At 45.0% G+C, this 21964-nt stretch overlaps 3 protein-coding genes across 4 annotated transcripts; 2 read left to right on the top strand and 1 right to left on the bottom strand.

Moving 5' to 3' along the window:
- Positions 1-80: 80 nt before the first annotated feature.
- Positions 81-2720, top strand: LOC119656850 (exostosin-2). The gene is made up of 4 exons (XM_038063501.1): positions 81-1701; positions 1766-1925; positions 1984-2134; positions 2193-2720. The coding sequence occupies exons 1-4, from the start codon at positions 198-200 to the stop codon at positions 2544-2546; spliced, it is 2169 nt and encodes a 722-aa protein (XP_037919429.1). The 5' UTR covers positions 81-197; the 3' UTR covers positions 2547-2720.
- Positions 2721-7038: 4318 nt separating this feature from the next.
- Positions 7039-8990, bottom strand: LOC119656806 (nuclear pore complex protein Nup50). 2 transcript variants are annotated; one of them, XM_038063418.1, is made up of 3 exons: positions 8831-8990; positions 8396-8587; positions 7039-8345 (listed from the first exon to the last, which is right to left on the bottom strand). In XM_038063418.1, the coding sequence occupies exons 2-3, from the start codon at positions 8583-8585 to the stop codon at positions 7240-7242; spliced, it is 1296 nt and encodes a 431-aa protein (XP_037919346.1). In that variant the 5' UTR covers positions 8586-8587; positions 8831-8990; the 3' UTR covers positions 7039-7239. The 2 variants fall into 2 exon arrangements, with proteins under 2 accessions (XP_037919346.1, XP_037919345.1); XM_038063417.1 differs by having other exon boundaries at positions 8758-8971.
- Positions 8991-9246: 256 nt separating this feature from the next.
- LOC119656805 (translation initiation factor eIF-2B subunit epsilon) lies at positions 9247-21448 on the top strand. Its single transcript, XM_038063415.1, has 7 exons — positions 9247-9490; positions 9577-9701; positions 19334-19525; positions 19586-20418; positions 20534-20737; positions 20799-21082; positions 21152-21448. The coding sequence occupies exons 1-7, from the start codon at positions 9395-9397 to the stop codon at positions 21353-21355; spliced, it is 1938 nt and encodes a 645-aa protein (XP_037919343.1). The 5' UTR covers positions 9247-9394; the 3' UTR covers positions 21356-21448.
- Positions 21449-21964: the final 516 nt, after the last annotated feature.

Genomic DNA, 21964 nt, shown 5'->3' on the forward strand with positions numbered 1-21964 from the left:
AAAAGCCGGATGAACTGATGAATCACACGCCGCCGATGAACGCGCGATTCCCCTCCCACTCATTCGAAACATCTCTTTGACATTTATTATCAGAGCTCTTGCTTTCTTGTCACTTGCCAATCGAGTTTCTGTAAAAACGTCCAGTATGTAGCAAACAATTGGGTTTATCCTGCGAAATACCATTTCTAGTCGTAACAATGACGGCACCCGGTAAGCCCAGTGCAATAAAACCTAGTTTAAAGTCGCGTAGTGAAAAACATTTGAATTTGCTCACATACGTGCTGATCTCGGTGGTGATATTTGGTGGTGTCTCGTTTTTGTGGGACTTCTTCGGCAAGTCAGCAGGGCAAGATGAGAATTTCAGGGAAAAGATTTCTCTGTCGCTGGCCAACATTCCACAGATTACGCTGGAGGAAGATGCTGAGCTGGCGCGTGGCAGGAATCCGAACTGCACCTTCTGGGATTGTTTGAATGTGTACCGATGTGGCCAGAGGGAGCAGGACCGGATCACAATCTACGTGTATCCGATCAAGGAGTTCGCTGACCCCGAGGGGAATCAGGCCTTCACCCTGACTCGGGAGTACCATGAAATCCTTCAGACGATTGTCGATAGTCCGTACTACACCCCGAATCCGAATGAGGCGTGTATTTTTGTGCCAAGCATCGACACGCTGAACCAGGACTTATTCGATACGAATCTGGTAAGCAAAGCACTGGCCTCCCTGAACTACTGGGAAAACGGGGAGAATCATTTGATTTTCAATATGATCCCCGGAGCACATCCGAACTACAATCGAGTGCTAGATGTGAACACTGACAAAGCGTTGATTGCAGGGGGCGGGTTTGACTCGTGGACCTACAGACCTTCATTCGACATTGCACTGCCCGTGTGGAGCCCCGCTTTACGGGATTTGAAACTCTCTAAAGAAAAATCTGCTCGGAAATATCTACTAATATCGCCTCAGCTCAATTTATACCACCCCGAACACATTCGCCGCCTAAAGGACAAAACTGCAAGTCAGACCAGCATTCTCGTTCTCGACCTGTGTCCTGCGCCTACTCTTTCGCCAAATGATAAGTTCTTTGAAGAGAAAGACATTCGCTGCAGTTATCCCCACGGAGATGAGTTTGAGTACCCGAAGGTGCTGGAACGGGGTACTTTCTGCCTAATTGGACGGAGTGTGCGGTTAGGGCAACCTCATTTCCTTGAGGCCCTTGCATTCGGCTGCATTCCGGTTGTAATGATCGACAACTATGTCCTTCCGTTCGAGGATATCATTGATTGGAGTTTAGCGTCGATCCGTGTGCGCGAAGCTGATGCCCATTCATTGCTGGACCGCTTGCATGGCGTGTCTGAAACGAAAATCGAAGAACTTCGGAAGCAAGGATCGTGGTTATACAACAAATACTTCAATAGCATGGAGACCATCACACTCACCACGCTAGAGCTGTTAAACGATCGAGTTTTTCCTCACTTGGCGAAAAATTCGCTAGAATGGAACGTAAAGGAAACACCGCATGCGGCTCAGAATCCTCTCTTCCTGCCTTTCATTGCGCCGAAGTCACAAGGGTTCACGGCTGTGATCCTGACCTATGACCGCATCGAAAGTCTATTCACGCTCATCCAAAAGTTGTCTGCGGTTCCGTCCCTACAGAAAATTCTCGTGATTTGGAACAACCAGAAAAAGCCCCCTCCGCATCGTAAGTTGTATTTTGTCTCCCCTTTGTAGTCTTATGTCTACAAAGAACTTTTACCTCATTGCAGCCTCTATGTTCCCTAAAATTTCGAAACCCTTGAAAGTTATCCAGACACGAGCGAATAAACTTTCCAATCGTTTCTATCCGTATGACGAGATCGAAACGGAAGCGATTCTAACAATTGATGACGACATTGTGATGTTGACTGCAGACGAACTGGACTTTGGGTAGGCAAATAACATAAATTTCTAATGGAAAACTCCAACAATCTAACCTTTTCTGCAGCTACGAAGTGTGGCGAGAGTTCCCCGACCGCATTGTTGGATTCCCTAGTCGCACTCACGTCTGGGATAACTCGACGAACCGATGGAGGTACGAATCGGAGTGGACGAATCAAATCTCCATGGTCCTGACAGGGGCCGCGTTCCACCACAAGGTGAGTTATATTTTGTCTTGATGTACTTTCCATTATACTCTTTTCATTTTCGTTGTAGTTCTGGAGCTACATGTACACCAATGCAATGCCAGGCGACATAAAAGATTGGGTCGACGATCACATGAACTGTGAGGACATCGCCATGAACTTCCTGGTCGCAAACATTACTAACAAACCCCCGATCAAGGTAGCTCCACGCAAAAAATTCAAGTGTCCCGAATGCATAAATACGGAAATGCTCTCTGCTGACGCGAATCACATGATGGAGCGCACGGCGTGTATAAATCGCTTCGCACAAATCTACGGGGTGATGCCATTGAAATCTGTCGAATTCCGCGCCGACCCGGTCCTGTACAAGGACAATATCCCGGAGAAGTTGAAACGATTCAACGATGTTGGCAGCCTGCGTTAGTAGGACTTTGTTTTAAGCAAGAAACGTTTATACTCGTAGTGTTAGCGGTGATCATTATGTTTATTGTTCATATTGAAGTAAGTTTTATTTATTTGACCCTAACTTCTGCTAGTGGTTCCATCGTTCGCTTTAATGATTGTAATAAATTCGGAAATAAATGTAGTTTCAAAACGATTTTTATTGTATCTGATAGCGTCGAAGTCTTTAAACTTCACCGTAATAATTGCATATTTCAGTTTGTTGTCCTTAGTTTCCTAGCAAACCCGGTGCAGTACGCGAAACTACGATTAATTGGTCTATTTTTTGTACTACTTACCTACCCGGACCAGAGATGGAGGACTTATTAGTTTTGCATATGCTTTCATCCTGGTGAAGTCTGTACGTGTGTAGTACTGTTTAGCTGTCTCTGAGGGTCAATCAAAGGGTAGTATAGGTCCCAGGGCAAAACGAGGATTGATACATCCGATGGACCATAGCACCTGGGAACCTGTTGAACCAACACTAACAGCTCTACGACCAAACCCTATCTGCACCTCCTCGTAGTGATCGCTGGAAGTTTTTTCTTAGTAGAAAAGTGCTGACGTAGACGGATGAAGGCGAGTTTCCCGCGCCTAAAAACGGGACAAATTGGGATTGGGTAGGACTCATAACTCTACACGGAAAACTAAAGTTATAAAGCCACGGAAGGAGCCTCAGACTGGATTGACTGCACAACGACGTTCTCTACAACGCGAACGGACTAACGAACGTGCACTCCCTGCACAAAAAAGGAGCTGCCAAGTTGCTAGCCGATACCCTGTCCCAATAAACGGCTGATATAACCGCGTTGCGTTATATTATAGCAGCCATCCGGTGCTAAGGTACCACTGATGATGGTGAAAGGGCTTATTGTACGATAAATCTGCGTCGATAAGACACTGCAGAAAAAAACATTCACCTCTTGCAGCACTCTGGAAAGCCGAATCCGTGTCGGATTGTTTCTGACGGTTCAGGTTAAGGAGCATCACAATCGTAGAATGCTATGCACATACGAAAAGTTTCAATTTAGTGAAGAAGGATGTTACTTACTAGGAATTATACGCAATTCATGGGAGGTTTCCTAAAGGTGACTTTGCTATGGTGGTGGGTGATCTGAATGCCACGGTGGGTACTGACAAAACCTTGTTCGAGCATGTGATGGGGAGATACGGTCTTGGCAACCGTAATGATAATGCTTGGAGGTTTGTGGATTTCTGCACCTTCCACTATCTCTGGTGTGACATTGTTCGATTACAGAGCCTGCCATAAGGTCAGACAATCAGATCGACCACTTTGCGATCCGCAGTAGATTTAGGAGTTGTCTCCTCGATGTGCATAACAAGAGAGGCGCTGACATCGACCTCGAAGGAGACCACCATCTGATGATTGACAATCTCAAGTTAAACATCGACCGCTTGTATGACCTAGGTATAACGATGATGAGCAGCTGACCGTGTTGGTAGCGTTCAGATCTTCACGCTTAATGCGTTCTGTCCATAAATTGCTGAACATTATTGAGACATTTTGATCGTGATGGGTGATATAAATGCTAAGGTGTTCTGCCTTGTCATTGGTGATATATTGTTCGAACACAAAGCTTTCTATAAGGTCCGTTGGGTTGCAACGAGCAATCAGATTGATCATCAGGATCAGGATTTGTACTCTGGATGTACATAACAAGAGAGCCACTGACGTCGGCCTCAAAAGACAACGCAATCTAATGGTGGCTGGTGATCAAGTTTGCCCGCTCAACTGGTCATGGCTCTAGATTTGGAAAGAGAGGTAACGTTCTTGGTCTGACGGATCATCGTACTCCCTCTATTTACATTAACGAGCAGAGCATCGAAAGCGTTGATCAATTTATATGTATATCTAGGAACTGGGGTTTCTGCTTACGGTGGCACCGAATTGGATGTGGTCCAATGCATTAACAATGCTAGATACGCATTCGCAACTTTGTCTGTTTAATCTCGAAATGGATTTATCTCAACACCAAGATCAAGTTGAGACTGTTTTGTGTTGGTATTCTTTCTGTGTTCCTATGTGGAGACCGCTATAACAAAATCCGCTTCGGAGCGGAGTACTGGAACGGCGCACACTCAAAGCGCCCGGGCCAGCGTGGAAAAAGTTTTGTTGGATCTACCGATGAGGCTTCCCGCTAGATCTGACCAAGTAGTATCCGGTTGGACTGTTGGCTTGTATTGTATCCGTACATATCATAGGCACTAAACTGACAGCAGTTCAGGCCCTATAATGTGCACGGATTAGCTTCCGCAATAGATTCGCATCAGTTAAGCCCCGCCCAATGGAACTCTAGTAGCCACGAGCGTGAGGTATTAGCCACGTATCTCGTTATTTCCTAGAAAGCAGGCCAGGTTCACAGTGTTCACGGACCACAAGCCTTTTATATTTACCTTAAAACAGAAACCTGGCAAAGTATCTCCTCATTAATTCAAGAGGAGTTCTTCAAAGCCTGAGAAGTAATTGCAAATATACTTTCAAGGAGTTCCCCATTTTCGGCTTGACCTCTATAAAGGGAGCAATACCATACATTTCGGCCACTTTCCGCAAGCGAATATTTAACCCGTTCACGATCTGCCGCACCCAGGCATCTGGACTACGAACCGTAAATTAATTCTTGGGCCAGTGCGTCGCATGGAAGTGTAAAACATGTAAAGCATGTGAGAAAAAAGGTAGGTATGTTCCACCAAGCGCCACCACGACATCATTGGCCAATTGCGAAACCCGCACCGTTTCAGGCATTGCCTCACAATCGTCGATAGGCTCACGTGGTATCCTGAGGTGATTGCCCTCAAAGACATTACGGCACTATCATGTGACGGCAATCATCATCACTCACCAGGGTATGCAGTTTGAAACCTCTCGTTTCTCGGAGTTAGGCAAACTCCTACGCTTCAGATGCCACTGGACAACTGCCTACCCAACGGGATGCTCAAAAGATGGCACAAAACGCTAAATGTCACAAGACGGGCCTTCCTGGTCACAAGTCCTGCCTTTTATCGTACTTGGCCTACGGACAATCCACCGCGAGGAATTTGCTGCAACCCCCGCGGAACTTGTATACGGGGAGAACTTAAGACTCCGCAACGACTCAGTTCTCGACGTGCGATCGAGCCTAAATTCGACCGACCTTTGCGGCTGCTCAGGGATACCATGAGCCGGATCAAACTACCGCCACCTGCCAACCATGCGAAAACGTCGCCGGCGTGCTCAGCGAGGCCGGTGCAATCACCATACGACGGACCTCATAAAACTCTTGAGCGAGACCACTTTACCGTCGACCTCGGAGGTGCGTCCAAACGGGTCGCCATATCTCACCTGAAACGTTTAGACCAACCATATATGGTATTTTGATTTGAGTTCAACCTACATTTACAGGTGATTCTAAAAATTCTGCCTAGAAAACACTTTGTTTGTTTGTTTTGAATAACACGTGTTTCTCACAAGTGCGTTGATTTCATCGTGCGTGTTTTATTGTAATTTATTATGGAAATGAGGGAAATTATATGTAGAAACTGCATTTCGGAAGCTCCGGACCGTTTGGAAGCCATGTTTCGATTAACAACACAATGACAACTGTGCCACGCTCAGCCTATCATAAGTTAAGCTGGATTAACAGATTTTATTTAAAAATTTCCATCAGTCTATCGGTCATTGGCATAGAAATACCCTAGACGCCATAATTTTGTCATTCTGACTGACGCCAACTGATGAAATATGATCGCGTAAGGTCAGTCGTAGAGTGAATACCACGATGGAATTCTGTATGAACCATTTCATGGTTTGAGGTTCGTCTAATGCCGCTTTGATTGAATTGTTATGTTGGGGGAAATACATTGCCTACGTTCGACGTTCGTCAATGATTTGCGCGTGTAAGATTTTGCAGATTTTTCTTTTGGTGTTAGTGTCGTTGTTTTACTCCATTTTAGCATCGATTTGTTCTCATTGGAAAACCATGTACAACATCAATTGCGAAGATAATGAATTAACGATACCAGGGAGAGAATAGATGGAAGTTGTTAACATGGGGGATCCTAAGTCCACATCCACATGACGTTGGACCGGACTAAATGGAGAGCAACTTACTCCCCCGTTTTTTGGCTCACGAATCCCTCGTTTGAGGCCTAGCACCCAAGCATTCAAAAAACAAAAAGGACTAACGATTCCGTCCAAGGCAGAGACCTCTCTTCAGACGCTGCCTCACCTCTGCCCTGGGCGCAGCGTGACCGAAAGTGGCAACAGGTAGAAAAACGCTCCTTTATATATTCGCAACAATACGACAAGTTTGCAAATTATATTGAAGTTAAACCGTCAGTAGTTTGAGCCCAAACTAGACTAAAGTTAAGTAATTGCCCTTTCACCCCCAGGCACGTTTTTTCGGGCGAAAATCCGCTACTAAAATTCCAATCGTGCTCCCGAAGCTTCGCCAACTCATGAATAAGAACACTCAGGCTGTAAATTATCAACTATTTATTCAACATGTGTATTTTTGTTCAATTTTCTTGATATTCTCTCCTCTCGCCACACAACTTGTCAACGATAAAAAAGAAACTCGTCACGAAACAACGAACTCAATTGCAATAACACGTCCTGCACCGAGTTCTGGAGTTCAGACTCCCAACAAAGCACTGTCTTCGCATCTCCATTTTTGCCACTACTTCTTGTACTTGTTGATTGTGCTCAGCAGTTCGTCCGCTTCCTCGCCGGTCTTCACCCGCAGGAGGATCGACGTTGGTTTTGGGTCAGCGTCGGGGGTTGGAATGCACACCATCATAACATTATTCTTGCCCAGCCGCTGTGCTGGGATCGACTCGTTCAGGATAAAGTTGAGCAAAATGTTGCCGAGGTTCGTGTCCGCCCGGACAATCAACTGGGTCACGTCCTTGTCTTTGACTGATTTGAGGTAAAGCGTGCCAATGCCTCGATCGGCGTAGTTCCCGTCGTGTTTCACAAACACCTTGCACCGCTTGCTGTATACGCTGTCGTCCTCAACGACAGGCGTGAACTCAACTTTTGGTGGCTCATCCTCATCGGCTTCATCCTTGTCTTTTGGTTCCGCTGGGGGAGCGGCTGTTACGTTACTGCCGAAGGTGAACGGCTTCGCAGCGGAGAAGCTGAATCCCGTCACCGACGATGGAGCCGAGCTTTCGCCTGAAGTTGAGGATGCATTCGAGAAGATGCTGCTTTTTGAGGAGCTGGCTTCGATTGTTGCCTGAGTTGGCTTGAACGAAAATGTACTGAGTTTGCTGTCGTTCTGGGCGGGTTTCACCCCCACGTTTCCAAATATCGAATTCGATGATGATTTGCTGTCTGTGGTTGAGTTTACTGTTCCGAATGAGAATTTGGGAATAGCTCCCTTCTCCGGTGATGCCTTCTCGTTTGGCTTTGGCGGGGCATCTGTTTTAGGTGGTTGTCCCCCGAATTTGAAGCTTGTGCTGGTTGCAGCACTTGTGATGGTGCCTTCTGGCTTCTCCTCCTGGATCTCCTTGAGGTACTTTTCGTAGTCCTTGAAGATTGGTGTGAGTATGCATAGGGGATTCTTGTCAACGTGCGTTTTGATCCAGTCGGAGACGGATTGGTTCAGTCCTTTCAATTTAGTGTAGTAAATGTTGGACTTCTCGAAGCCAAACTTGGTGTCGGCTTCTGACTTCTCTGACTTAGGACTCTCAGTCTTGGACGGTGGCGGGGTGGGCGTGAGTTTCGACAGGAAAGAAAACGGAGTGCTGCCGGCGGACACAGTCGATGCACTTGAGCCGAAACCTGCAACAATTTTCCATGAGATCTGCGCAAATGGGCTAAACACGACTCACCTGAAAATCCGCTGAACACGCTCTTGCCCGTGCCCGACTCACCAGCGCTAATGTTTCGTTTGGCTTTTTTGATAACGCGGGTTTTCAGCACATCCTCGGAGGCGGTTTGGAAGGTTCCCTTGTCCTCCGGCTCCTCGTCCCGGTCCCAGTTCTCGTGATTCAGATCAGTTGTGGCTTTGCGTTTCTCCATCGCTAAGGGAGAGAAGTTCCATTGATTAAGTGCACAATTCGCTGAATATGAGGCAAAGCTGCTAATTGGAATTGTCTTGTCTGGGAAGCGTTAAGCATAGCAGCAAGCATTCGATTTTTGGAGGTTAGAGGCACACATTCAACTTTTTCCCCGTAACAGGAAGGGACTCTACCTGCGACTGTTGGTTTCTTGATCTTCATGGTTGCGCGCGCGAATCTATTTCAAAGTCATTACAAGGAATTTACCTTAGATGTGCATAAAAAAGTTTACACAGGATTTAAGAAAAAGCGTAGAAAGACTATTTTATGTAAAAAAAACACGTAAATATCACGGGGACGACGACACGATTTGAAACTTCTGACTTTTGACGTGCGGTAGCCGGCTCGGGTATGAGGAGTGGTGAGTTCCTCCTGTTGGATATGCGCAGCGTAGTGACGGATATTGGAAACAACTGGATGGATATCGAACGCAACTAATAAGGTTTTTGGCCTTATTAGAGTATCGAATAGCGGTAAATGCTGAGATATAATTAATTATAATTGCTGAAGTGCAGAGCCTTCTGATGATAGTTTAGGTGCTCTGTCCAAATTACAATTTACACGATCAATCGCCTCACGAATTTAAAATCGCCACGCCGCGAACTTGACCACAAACTCTCTTTTCCTCTCGCATTTAACTGTCAACGCGAAACGTCAAAACAAAGTTGCTCTCCGTGTTGACACACGTCCACATAACCCTCGCTCACGTTCTGCTGTAAACGACACGGGGCAATTCGCTTGGACGGCGGACAATTTTCTTTAATTTACAAAATGGAACAGTTCCAGAAAAAGGACGTAGTGCAAGCCGTTCTGCTGACAGACCTTCGGCCGGAAGCTTTCAAGCCGATTTGTGATAACAGCTCGACGGTTCGTAATTTTCCACTCGCATTGGACTTGGAAATTGGCTGAAGAGATTGTGAAATTGTTGTTGGTTTTGTGTTTTTCCTCTTCAGGCTCTGTTGACGTTGGCCAATGTGCCTCTGCTGGACTACGCGCTTGAGTCGCTGAACAGAAGTGGAATTGAGGAAGTCTTTGTCTACGCGCGGCTGCATATGAATGATATCAAGGAACACATCAGGTGAGTACCGGGAACGCTGCCAGATGGAGGCCAAATTTGAACCTGCATCGCGTTGGATTCTAACCGGTATTTTCCTTTCTTTTCCTTCACCGGGAGGTCATTACTTCTTGACGTTCAATGAAAAGCTTCCATAAATGGGTTTGCGTTTCTGACCAGAATATCGGCGGTCGGTTTTCGGCGTACAAACGTGTTTAGCTGACATGAATCCTGCTCGAAAATTGATTGTTGACAATCTGAAGGTTGCTTCAAACGTTGTTCCATGTTAGTTCTAAGTGTTGATTGGAATTTTTATACAATAAAATCATCTCCCGTTTCTTCCCATTCTTTGCGAACTTCAAGGTAAACATCATGGAGCGCATACAGCTCTTCCTAGATTCCCTTTCATAGAAGATGCTTGTGACATGTCCTCCCTCGTCGTTTTTCGCTTTTCTTAGCTTACGTTTCGTATAATCTCCAAGCGATTGTTCGCCTACCTAACAATTTTCAACATCACCGGTTTGTATGGGCTTCGGTTAGGATTGTTTTTCGATGAAAAATTTCATGTTTTGAATTTTAGGGGCAATGGATGGAGTCGCTCTCAATTCAAATCAGCGTATCAAGCTAACGTTGCATCGGACAATCCTTTTGGCCATTTCCCATTGACTTCCATTCTTAGACCGATTTTAGAAATCTCAAATCGTCTTCTTCTTCTTCAGCCTTTGTCACGTTCAGAAGCGGGGTCGGCCCGTCGTGATCGGCTTCGCCATTCGGCTCTATCGAATGCCTGATCTGGGTGCAATCTCGAGGCTTTCAAATCTCCATCTAGCGTATCAAGCCACCGTTATTTAGGTCTGCTTTTTGGTCGTTTACCATCGACTTCGATGTTCACACCAATCTTGGCAAGTGAATTCTCGATGGCACGAATTACGTGACCATACCATTGAAGGCGCCTCTCCCGCAACTTTTCCACTATCCACGATCCCCAACCCCATAACGATCGCGGATATCCTCATTTCGGATGTGATCTAAACGTGTGACGCCACTAATGCAACGTAGCATCTTTTTCTCCATTACCGCAAGACGCCGTTCATTGTCTTTTATAGTTGGCCAACACTTGAACCATAGAGAGCGGCTGGGCGGACGACATTGTGGTCAATTTTAGATTTGAGACGTTCGTTGATACGTCGATCACAAAGAACACCAGTTGTGAAACGCCACTTCATCCAGGTCGCGTTAATGCGTGAAGCAATTTCATAACGCAGTTCTCCATTGGCTGCTAGCGTTGACCCGAGTTATTTAAATCGATCAGTTCTGGATAGGGCACTGCCGATGACAGTGATTATGCTTGTTTCATGGGTATCGGTCTTCAAAAATTTTATTCAAACTCAATCTGAGACCGTGTTGCATGAGACGATCATTCCATTTTTGTACAAGTTGCTCGAGATCATTTTTGCTATCAGATGCTAGGAAACATCATCTGCTTAAAGCAGTGCGTCGGACGCTGGGCGTTGGATATCCCGTGTGACGGTGTCCATAACAAGAACAAAGAGGAGTGGTGAGAGGGCGCTTCCTTGATGAACACCAACAAAGACACGAAGCTGTTTTGATACACCCGCCATACTTCCAATTTTACTTTTCGGATCGTGGTAGAGAAATTGAACTCAGCGCACGAGTTCTTCTGGCACTAAGTGTTGTCGTAGAACATACCAGATGAGTTCGTATGGCACACGGTCAAACGCTTTCTCTAGATCCAGAAAGGCAATGTAAAGAGGGCGATGCTTCTCACGGTGTTTTTCCATGAGTAACCGCGCAGCGTGTATTGCTTCTGTGGTTCCGCAGTTTTTGACAAATCCGGCTTGATTCACGGTTATTTCAACGATTTCGCGAATACGGTTGTCAAAAATGCATTCAAAAATCTTTAATTTGAACATTCTGCTAGACTACCTTTCTTTTTCCATATTGGAACAGTGGTACTTTCTTACCAGTCAGATGGTGTTCTTCCTTCCCGAATAACCCGATTAAAGAATTCACTGAGCCACAGTGTTGGGTCCCAGTTCTTCGCTTTCCAGAGCTCAGATGCGATTTCGTCAGGTCCTGTGGCTTTCCCCGATTTCATTCGTTTTATTGCCTCCTCGACTTCAGTTGCTCTGCCAGTTAAGTCCTTGAGGGTTTTACGTGAGCACCTGGCCGGATTGATTTTGTGACCACATCAAAGCCCCGCTGAGACAAGTAACAACGGTACCAGTCTATACCAAGTGCATGGCCTAGGATTCATACTGGTGGATGCAAGACATACCTAAATCTCTACCGAACTAAGGATTACGGCATCCGTGTTTAAACGCAACACCACGCCGAGATCCGGTCTCTTCTCGCTTGAGCATAATCACAACCCCCATGAAACTCCCAACCGAGCTGTACTCACATACAACCCGAAGTATGGTAGTCCAGGAGCTATCCTGGTTCCCATGGTACCAGTATACCCCTGGTAAGGTTTCGTGACCAATTTACCACTTCAAATGAGTCTCGGTGCAGACTCGCGTCTGATCGCCCTGATTAGGCCTTTGGAGCATTCGCCTACTGCATCACGGCCGGCAAGCCAAAGTGAGTACAGCGTCTCTCGGTGCCATCACTATGGAGGTTCTCCTCGGCCACTTGGTTTTGGTTTGGCCGACAGGGTTGCCACCCCGTCTTCCTCACCGCCACCTCCGAGCTCCAGCAAAGTACCGCCACCATTTAATGCGCCGCGGGCCAGTGCGTTCCTCACGCTGTTTTATCGGTGGCTTAATTCGCAGGACGGCAATCAACAGCCGATGTTGAGGTGTGATGGTCTCATAGGGAACGACTTTGCAATCAGTGACAGTGGTAAAATGTTGGCGTCTTATATAGTCGATTTGTGTTTTACTGTTCCCACTATAAAATGTAGGAAGATGAGACAATCGTTTGATGAACCATGTATTCATAAGTACAAGGTCATGGGTGTCCGCAAAATCGATTATACGCTCGCCACCCTCATTGCGCGCTCCGAACCCCTTTCCCCCATGGCACCTGTTACTGTCTTCGCCCACATGACCATTAAAGTCGCCGGCAATGATAATATAGTCGTCAGCAGGCGCGTGACAAGTCTTTTCAACGAGAAGTTGCCAGAGGGCATCTTTTCCGGCATTAGGTCGACTTGTCTGTGGTGCGTACGCGGTGAAGAAGTGAATAGTGCGATCAGCTGATATAATGGTGAGCTTCATCAGCAGATCATCAAATCGTTCGACTTCTTTAATGGCATCACGGAAACCCTCTGAGATGGCAATGCCAACACCATATTGGGTGTGTAGGTTACCAAAATAGAGAAGTTTATGGTCATTTTTACCAGCTACCGTAAGAGGCGACTAAAAGGAATAGAAATTTTGAAACTTTATTCCTATGGAAACGTCAACAACTCGGATAAGGATTGCCCTCACGACCTTTGGCTATCGAAAACGCAATTAGATTGGTTTCTGGAATGTGCGCACGCCTCGTCAACAGTGTCGATGGGCCTCAGAATGCTTGCTTTCTCCAACTTTAGCGGGAATTCCAACGATATAATTCGGGCATTCTGGGTCTAAGCGAAGCAAGATGGTGGGACTCTCCCTTTTGCTACATTTATGGCAATGTGCTTTTGAGCTCTGGAAAACCATGTTGTAGACAAAACGAATCCCTTGTCGGGTTTCTTTTGACGGCAACCGCAAGGCGTGCTTTCTGAGAATATCGATGAGCATTTGACTGCCATCAAAAATGCTGGTGTCATAAGATCTGGCTGACTGCGGAATCGTGGAAACGTATCGATGAACGGAAGGGATTGAAGGCTCTATTTACCCTTGCGATCGATGGCGGGCGCGACGCGCTCGAACTTCGATACCGAGCGCAATACTGAGAAGTTCATCGTAGTGTACGTCGTGACAAGGGTGAAATTGCCGCTGGACGCAATGATTTCAGAAGTGTATATCGCATCATGAAAGAGCTTGCATGTGGTCGCAAATCTTTCGGTCGTCCTATAAAGGACGTCAACGGTCGACTTTTCTTTCATCCACGATGACAAGCAACTGAAGAGGTGGAAAAAACACTTCACCACGGTTCTTAATCGTATCGCATCCGGTGAAATTCTTCCTCCTGTGTGGGCTCCCTTATAGGGGCAATCTTTTTGACCCTGTTCGATCCTACATAATGCCATCTGAGCCGTTCTTCTGGTTCGGTGGTAGGCTGATCGAAATCTGGCCAGTTCACCATTCCACCAGTAGTTTGCTCTTCTTGCGGGGAATGAGCACCTTCTAAGCAGGGAGGCGTCAGATGCTTTAGCAATGAATTGGGCCGCATGGATAGTTCTTCCCGTAGAGGTACCTGCTTTATCAGGTTGGTCTAACCACACCTCTATAAAGGTCTCCTCATCCAAAGATCAGATCAGCTTGAAATCTTGTTTGGTTTCGAGAACGATTGCAGGGCTGACAAAAGTTAGGTCTACAACATTCGTTGGCATTCACTGCAAGCTGACATATCTATTTGCGCAAAAGCTTCTAATAATGTGCCCCTTTGCATTTGATTCTCTGCTACAACACTCAATGGCCTAAGTGTTGAAATCACCTTTTTACTTTGTCCCCCTGCGTCGAGAATCGAACACACTTATTTTCGCTTGAACAAAGCCACAGGCTGCCTGACTACAACCCCGCTCCATCAGTCGAATCGGTGACCCATATGCCACCGGGATGGTTTATATCCGATTAACTGATGATGGGAATTTCCATTTCAGATTCTTACATTGTCTGCTCAAGTCAATCGTGATGATCTCTGCAATTGTTTATTCAAATAAATCTCATTTTCGTATTTAACAGTTCCAGCAATATTCCGGTTATCCTGTTCCTCCTTTACTTCGCACAATAGGAGTCCCTATTGCACTCCCTGGCAATATGACCTTTTTCCTCATACCTTCTGCATTGATCTATGCCGATACAAATTACTTTCAAACATTTGTCTTCCTTTTCTACCGAAGTGATCTAGTCCCTGAAAGTTAGCTAATTGCTAGAGGGTTATTATTATTATTCTGTTAAGCGAAAGTCGTACCGCGTCCTTAAAGAACTATTGTGTCCCTTTTGCTGGTTATAGTGTACCTATTAATCATGGTATCTCAAGCAAGCCTATAACCGTTAAGAATTTTAGTATATTCCCTATTTTCAGATCTTTCAACTTTGCATCTGGTGTTAAGTGTTCTCAAAGATGCCTCCACCTACTTTGCAAAAGTGCCGGATACTGTCCCAGAACGTGTATAGAGGTTTCGTAACCCTCCGCACAGAACCTGCAGGCAGTGCCCGTAGATATCCCTAGCTTCCTTAGGTGATAGTTTAACCGACAGTGACCAGTGAGAATTCCCACTATGATTCGGCGGTTCTTTTTAGTGAGGTTTGAGCAAACCTTTGTGCCCAATAAGCTCCCTGGACTGCTCCATTCCTGATAGGCCCAATATAGTTCCTTCAACCGTTCCTCCTCATTTTTAAGGTTTTGTGTTTTTGGTCTAGCGTGATTCCCAAATATTTAACTTGTTTCTCGTTTCACCTCCATGTCATGTAACCTAATTGTTCTTAGGTAATCAAGCTTACGTCTCCTAGTGAATGGAACTATGGTGGTTTTGGCTGGATTGATCCGCAGTCCCACCTTCCTGCACCAATCACTAGTAACCCTTAGTCCAGTTTGGATTCTATCACACAGGGTATCCTCATATTTGCCCCTACAGATTAAAACAATATCGTCCGCGTATAGAGCAGTTTCAGTTGACCGTTCTGCCCGGTAAGCGTGTTGACACTGAGGTAGGGTGTTACGCTTTAGAACGTTAGTTCTAATATAGTTGTCTATGACCTTCTCCATCGTTTTGAGTACGAACGATGCGGCAAATTGGTCTGAAAGATTTAGGGTGAAAAGGATCCTTTTTACCCGCTTTCAGAATATAGCACTTTTGCCCGTCTCCATGTCCTTGGTATATATCCCAGGGCTACGCTGCCCCTTACCACCCTCAGAAGAGATTCTAAGGTGATTCCTAGGCCCCTGGATTAGTGCTGGGAAAATTGCCATCGACTCTGTCTGATTTCAGTGGTTTAAAAGGTCCCACTGCCTTTACCCTAGGTTCTGAATATTCTCTTTTGCTAGTTTCCAGTTCTCCTTTCTTCTCGTTTTATTCGTTGTTGGGGTGCCAGGCAGAATGTTGTCATCTGCCGCCATGGGGTAGGATCCCGGGAAATCCCATCTTCCTTCTGCAAACAGACAGAGTCTTTGGCTACAGCATTGTAAAGCCTGGTTGCTTCTATGGTCTGTTCGATCACTTCGCAGAATTTCTTGAAGCTGTTCCGTTTTGCTTCCCTGATCGCGTTACTATACGCAGTCAGTGCATTTTTGTACCTCTGCCAGTCCTCGGTTTGTTTAGCCCGGTTGAAGAGTTGTTCTCATTCTGGCCAGGTTCCTGTTCCACGACATCTCTTGATGTCTTAACTATCTTAGTTGGATAGCTGGCCTCATATGCGTCAATGATGACTGCGTTGAGGTTTTCCACCACTTTCTCTAGCTCCAGTTCGCTCCTGATATCACCGCCCTCTTGAAGTTGGGCCATGTTGTTGGTCAGGTTCGTTATATAGGATTCCCAATCCGTTCTCCTAGGATTTCTTATTATTTTTTTTATTTCAGAGTTACCCTCAATGTCGAATCAGATTATTCTGTGATCAGACATAGGGGGCTCATCCGAGACTCTTCAACTCCTGACCAGCCCGTTCATTAGAGTATTTTCTAGAGTTATGTCTAGTACCTCCTAGTACCTGCTGGTCACAAATGTTGGAAGTGTTCCCTAAATTATATATTTCTAACTTATTGCAAAGAATCAATTTAAGAAGGTACTCACCTCTTCGATTGGTGTCGCTGCTTCCCCAGACTTCGTGATGGGCTTGGCATCGCAGCCGAGTAGAAGTGGTAATGCCCTCTTCTCACAGTACTTCACCAGTTTAGCGACTTGCTCCCGTGGAACCCGGATGTTGTCTCCTGGGAAATTTTCCGGTGCCACGACTGCCGGGGGCTCCTCCCGGGTTCCAATGAGACTTGGATAGCCACAAGGTCCCCGGTCAGGAATTCTGAAAGACATATATATTTTAAATTACGTTTAATAATTATACAAGCTTTTGGTTTTTCAAAAGAGGAGTCCCAAATTACCTGCATGCTTCCTCCTTGCAGATCGCGAGCCAGCACTATTCCAATGTTTTCCTTGGAACTTGCCCTTGCAATTACCGCAGATGCAGCTATGGTGGAGGTTTATCTGGGCTATCTTAGTGCTGGCCGTTGGTTCCGTTATTGTTTGGAGCTCTTCTCCCCTGCCGGAGTATCGTCGCTGTCCCCCCTGAGCCTTAGAAGTCCTAGGTCTGGGTCGTCCAGCTTCTGCTCTTCACTGGGCAGCAGGTCTATTTCCCTGGTTAATCCAGTCCTTTCCGCCTCTATGGCTTTTGAGACTTCTTCTGGGGCCTCGGCATGCTTTACACCCGGTGTCACCTCCGAGGTGTCTTTCCTCGGCTTTTCCCTATGCATATGTGCAGGTGTGTTGCCAAATCGATAGTTGATATAGCAACTCCGATGCTTGATTGCCTCCTGGAATCGTGAGGAGTTTACCCTTTCCCTCCACCTAGCTCCTGAAGATTCTCCATAATCGCGTATGAAGATCCTGATTCTGAGCGATTAGGAGGTCCATGAGATCTTCTGTCTCTATTGTCGCGGCTTTTGGGAGAAAGACAGTCACCATGTATGCTCCTGGTATATCATGCCCAGCATATGTTGAGAGTTCTCCTCCTTTCCAACCTGGGAATTTAGAAACTATGGTCCTAAGCCACTCTACAATGTCTTCCGACGTGCAGTCCACCAGTATATGACCTGGTGGAAAGCGTATTCCGGTGAACACAAGTTAAGCAGTCCATCCCTCGCACATCTGTCTGACGACAAGGTCTTTGATGGTTTCTTGCTCGTCACGAGTATTTGCTCGGGAAATATTTTTGGAAGTATGGCCAGTCGAATGCTCTTGACCGCACTAGCATAGATAATGGTGAGCTTCCTGTTTCCTACCTGCACCCCTGTCCTGCCCGGGGTTTCCCTTGCTTCGGTTCAGGTTTGGATTTTTTTGGGAGCATTCATTTAAAGTACCTATTTAGTGAAGCCTATTCTCGTAAACGGCGGACAACTTCGCTGATGCCTCGGCGGGTACTCGAATTGTGACCATTTGAGTATCGCCCTAGGCTTTTAGTATACTTACAATAGACTCCTCTACAAGTTCTTCCAATTTGAATTGCTCCTTCAAGGCGCACATTTCTCCTTTCGATATCATTTCACTGAGATCCTTGCACTGTATGTAGATCTCATGTTTTCGAGCAGCTTCAGCTCGAACATCACATTCCCTTTCTGAGTTCTTCACATTTCCGTTCATATCTTTTAGGTTGGGATCAACTTCGATCTTTTTCAGTATCTTCGCGTAGGACAGATTGCTCTTACTGGAGTTAATTTGTTGGTAGCTCTTGTCCATCCATTGTTTTCGTTTGGGTTGGGCTTGGTAAGCTGGCGACGTTCGTACATTGCCTGTGTGCTTTCCCCCTTCTGAACTATTAATGCTGCTTTTAGGAATTACCTATCCTCTTTTCTTTTAGGCGCCTGTTGATTATTCAGAGGATCCTCCTCTTTTTCGCGTACTCGTTTATTTGGTCATAATTGGCTGGTAGTACGGTTGGGCGTCACTTGGGTCGCTTGTGGCATTGTTGGGATAGTAGGTTTCGGCGTCTCTTTAGTATTCTTTTCCACCATCTGCGATCTATTATAAAGGACTCTAATAGCCCTCACCATATTCTTTATGGCTTGGTGCACTTTGTGCTTGTCCTTGATAAATTCAGACAGCTTAACTATTTTTGCCCCAAGCCTCCAGATCGGGATTCTGCTCTCTATGAGCCCGACGGAGTTCTTCGCTACTTCACTTTTGGGATTTTCGGACCTTCCCTGTATCTTATACTTCACCGTCTTTGACATTGGTGGAGATCTCAGAGTTGATGAGTTTCCTGGAGTACTTCCTGCTGTCGCGCCTCTTGAACATACGCGGTGGGTGTTACCACTGTTTTTGTCGTCCAACGATCTGCTTTCAGTTCATCTTTGTTTGGTATACCAATTCGATATCTCTCTGGCGCCCTGGACTACACGATTCGTCCATCTGCGTGAATTTGCCCCATATCAAGACCACGGTTTTTCCCATCCTTTTTACATGTCGTTTGAAAGCTAACATAATGAGGAAACTTTTATCAACTTTGTAGGTTTGTAAGTATCGTTACAATAATGGATAATGAAATTTAGATAAAAAATCGATTTTGAATTTATTTAAAATTTAAACAGTTACATCTTCGAAGTGATGGTAACTGTTGCATTCGGAAAACAATATTCATTTATAAGAAATTTCGCGAAAAATGCTATAACTCTCTGATGGTAAAAGATAAGAGTGCCAATTCCATGGACCAATTTTCCTCAAACAAGTGGTACTAACCAACATTAAAATTTGTACCGTCATAAACAGGACACTACGTGTAAAGATTATTTTATTATTGTTTAATTATGAAAATATCTTCTACTTTCAACAGCAAACGGCAGAAACAAGGATGTACTTGGTCTATAAACATGTCTGTGAAGGTGATTGGAGCAGAGGGATGCCGCTGCTTGGGAGATGCTCTACGGGACATCGATGCCAAAAGTTTAATACGAGGCCATTTCGTGCTAATGGAAGCTGAAACTGTAACGAATGCCAATTTAAGTTACTTTTTGGAGGAACACAAGTAAATTAGTGAATTCATATTAGGAAACATTTTTGTAATTTTTCCTTTGTGGTTATATAGAAAAACTGCCAAATACGACAAAGGAATCGCCATGACGGTCATCTATAAAGAAGTTATCACTGGCGTCCGTACTGGAGACGAGGTCATGATAGCAATGAGTACAGACAATAAACGCCTGCAATATCACCAACGTATCAAAACAAATTTTAGGGAACAATCATTCGCAATGCCACTGGACATATTCCTTCAAAACTCCAATGTAGCGCTGCATCACAATTTAGCCGATCCCCAAATCGCGATTTGCTCACCATTACTGCTGACGCTGTTCAGTGACAATTTCGATTTCGAGAATCGAGATGACTTCGTTCGGGGCTTGATCATCAATGAAGAGGTTCTGAACAGTCGGATTTATGTGGAAATGCTGCCACGCGAACAATATGCTCGAAGAGTTAGCAACTGGCTAACATATCAAATTGTTAGCAATGACGTGATCAATCGGTGGTCGTATCCACTGGTTCCCGACATGGGTATATGTTGTTTACGACAACAATTTCTATTTCTACGAAATAATATTTATAAGCATGAAAGTGCGACACTTTCGAAATTGATGTCAAAGGAAAATATTGTTTTGGATAGTGGGTCCTCGGTCGATACGGGGTCGAAATTGTCTTCAGTGGTAATTGGGCGGAATTGTAAGATCGGGAAGAATTGCAATCTGGATCATGTGTACATGTACGATGATGTTGTTATCGAGGACAATTGCAGCTTGGAATATTGCCTTATTGGATCGGGTGCGAAGATTTCATCGAATTCACATGTGTTGGAGGGTGTCGTTATTGCTCCTAAGACTGTGATTGCACCTAATTCGAATATAACTACACCCAGCGAGACCGGTAAGTCTTCTCATTGTCCTAGGGTTTTGGTTTACTATTCAAAAAAGCCCAAAAAAGGCCTTAAATAATTGTATACGTCCTGTTAGTTATGCTTTTTCACTGTGGGAAATTTCAGATCCCATTGCGAAACGATTCAGCATCAGCACACAGAAAACAAACGACACGGAAGAGCTCGATGACGAAGAAGATGAAGAGTGGGAAGTTGGTGGATTCCTCAAGATGAGATCAGTGCCTTTCTCCTTTGAAGACAGTGAATACAATTCATCAACAGAAGATGAGCTTTCTAGTCATGGATCCCCTGTTCCGGACGATACAAATAGTTAGTATTGGTTGCAGTGAATGACATAACCAACCTCTAAAATTCTTCTACTTTAAAACAGTTTTCCTCTCGGAAGTTATCGACTCCTTGACACGTGGCTATAACGAGAAATCGAACCCAGACTTTTTAATTTTGGAAATTAATTCGTCTCGTTATGCGTACAACATGTCGTTGTCCGAAGTGAACTTTTACGTAACTAAAGCAATACTGTCACTGCCCAAAGTGAAGGAGTCGTCAGCCAATATAGTTCAAAACTTGCATCATGTTCTTGGTCACTTGGGACCGGTTATTTCAAATTACATTAAGTACAAGGACGCAATGATAGACTGTTTGAAAGGTGTTGAGGTAAGGAAGCATTCAATAAAGAAGAAATGTGTTTTTGAAGGACAATTTACATTTCCACTTTTTTTCAAGGATTGTTGCAATCAAGAGGAAGACTTTAAAGCTAAGGTGGCACAAATTGTTCATTACTTATATGACAAGGACTATGTGGCGGAAGATGCAATTCTCGAATGGTACGAAAATTTGAGTGACGAATCGGAATGGATGAAGACACATTTGAAAAAGCTCATTGATTGGTTGATGGCCTCTAGTGAGGAAGAAAGTGAAGAGGAGTGAAATGGCGAAGTTGAATAGTTTTGAAGAATGTCTTGTAAACTTCTTCAAATGGCCGACTTAACAAAAAATACATTTTTCTTTATGAAAATGAAATATTTGGGTTTATTTTATTAACGTCAGATTGTAAAGGCTATGGAATCCACAATCTTCTTCTTTAGCTCTTACGCTGTTCAGTAAGCGGGGTGAATTCCTCTGGATCGAGATCACCACTTCTTTCGGTCGCAAGTTTGGTCCGGGTAGAGTCCCGAGGTTTTCAAATCACCTTCTGCTTTTCGGTTTTTTGGGTCGTTTGTCGTCAATTTGAATGTTTAGGCAAGTCGTGATAATACGAGGAGGATGCCTCTCTCGCAACTTTTTCAGTCCTATATTGTTTCGAGCAGCGCTAACAGTATTTGCGTGGAGCATTGTATAGGGCTGTTTCGCGTTCAAGTGTCCATGGCAACTATGGAAACTATAATATCATGTGATATTTGCTGCTGGAAAATGAACATTCTGAAATTTACTGCATGATCATCGTGATCAGAGACAATTTTGCCTTCTGACTGAAGGTGGGTGTAGTTATGCAACTATTTCTAAAATTGCAGGCTCACAATTTATACAAACTAGACT

This window comes from Hermetia illucens, chromosome 5 (assembly GCF_905115235.1).
Source record: "Hermetia illucens chromosome 5, iHerIll2.2.curated.20191125, whole genome shotgun sequence".
In the NCBI taxonomy this organism is placed as follows: Eukaryota; Metazoa; Arthropoda; class Insecta; order Diptera; family Stratiomyidae; genus Hermetia; species Hermetia illucens.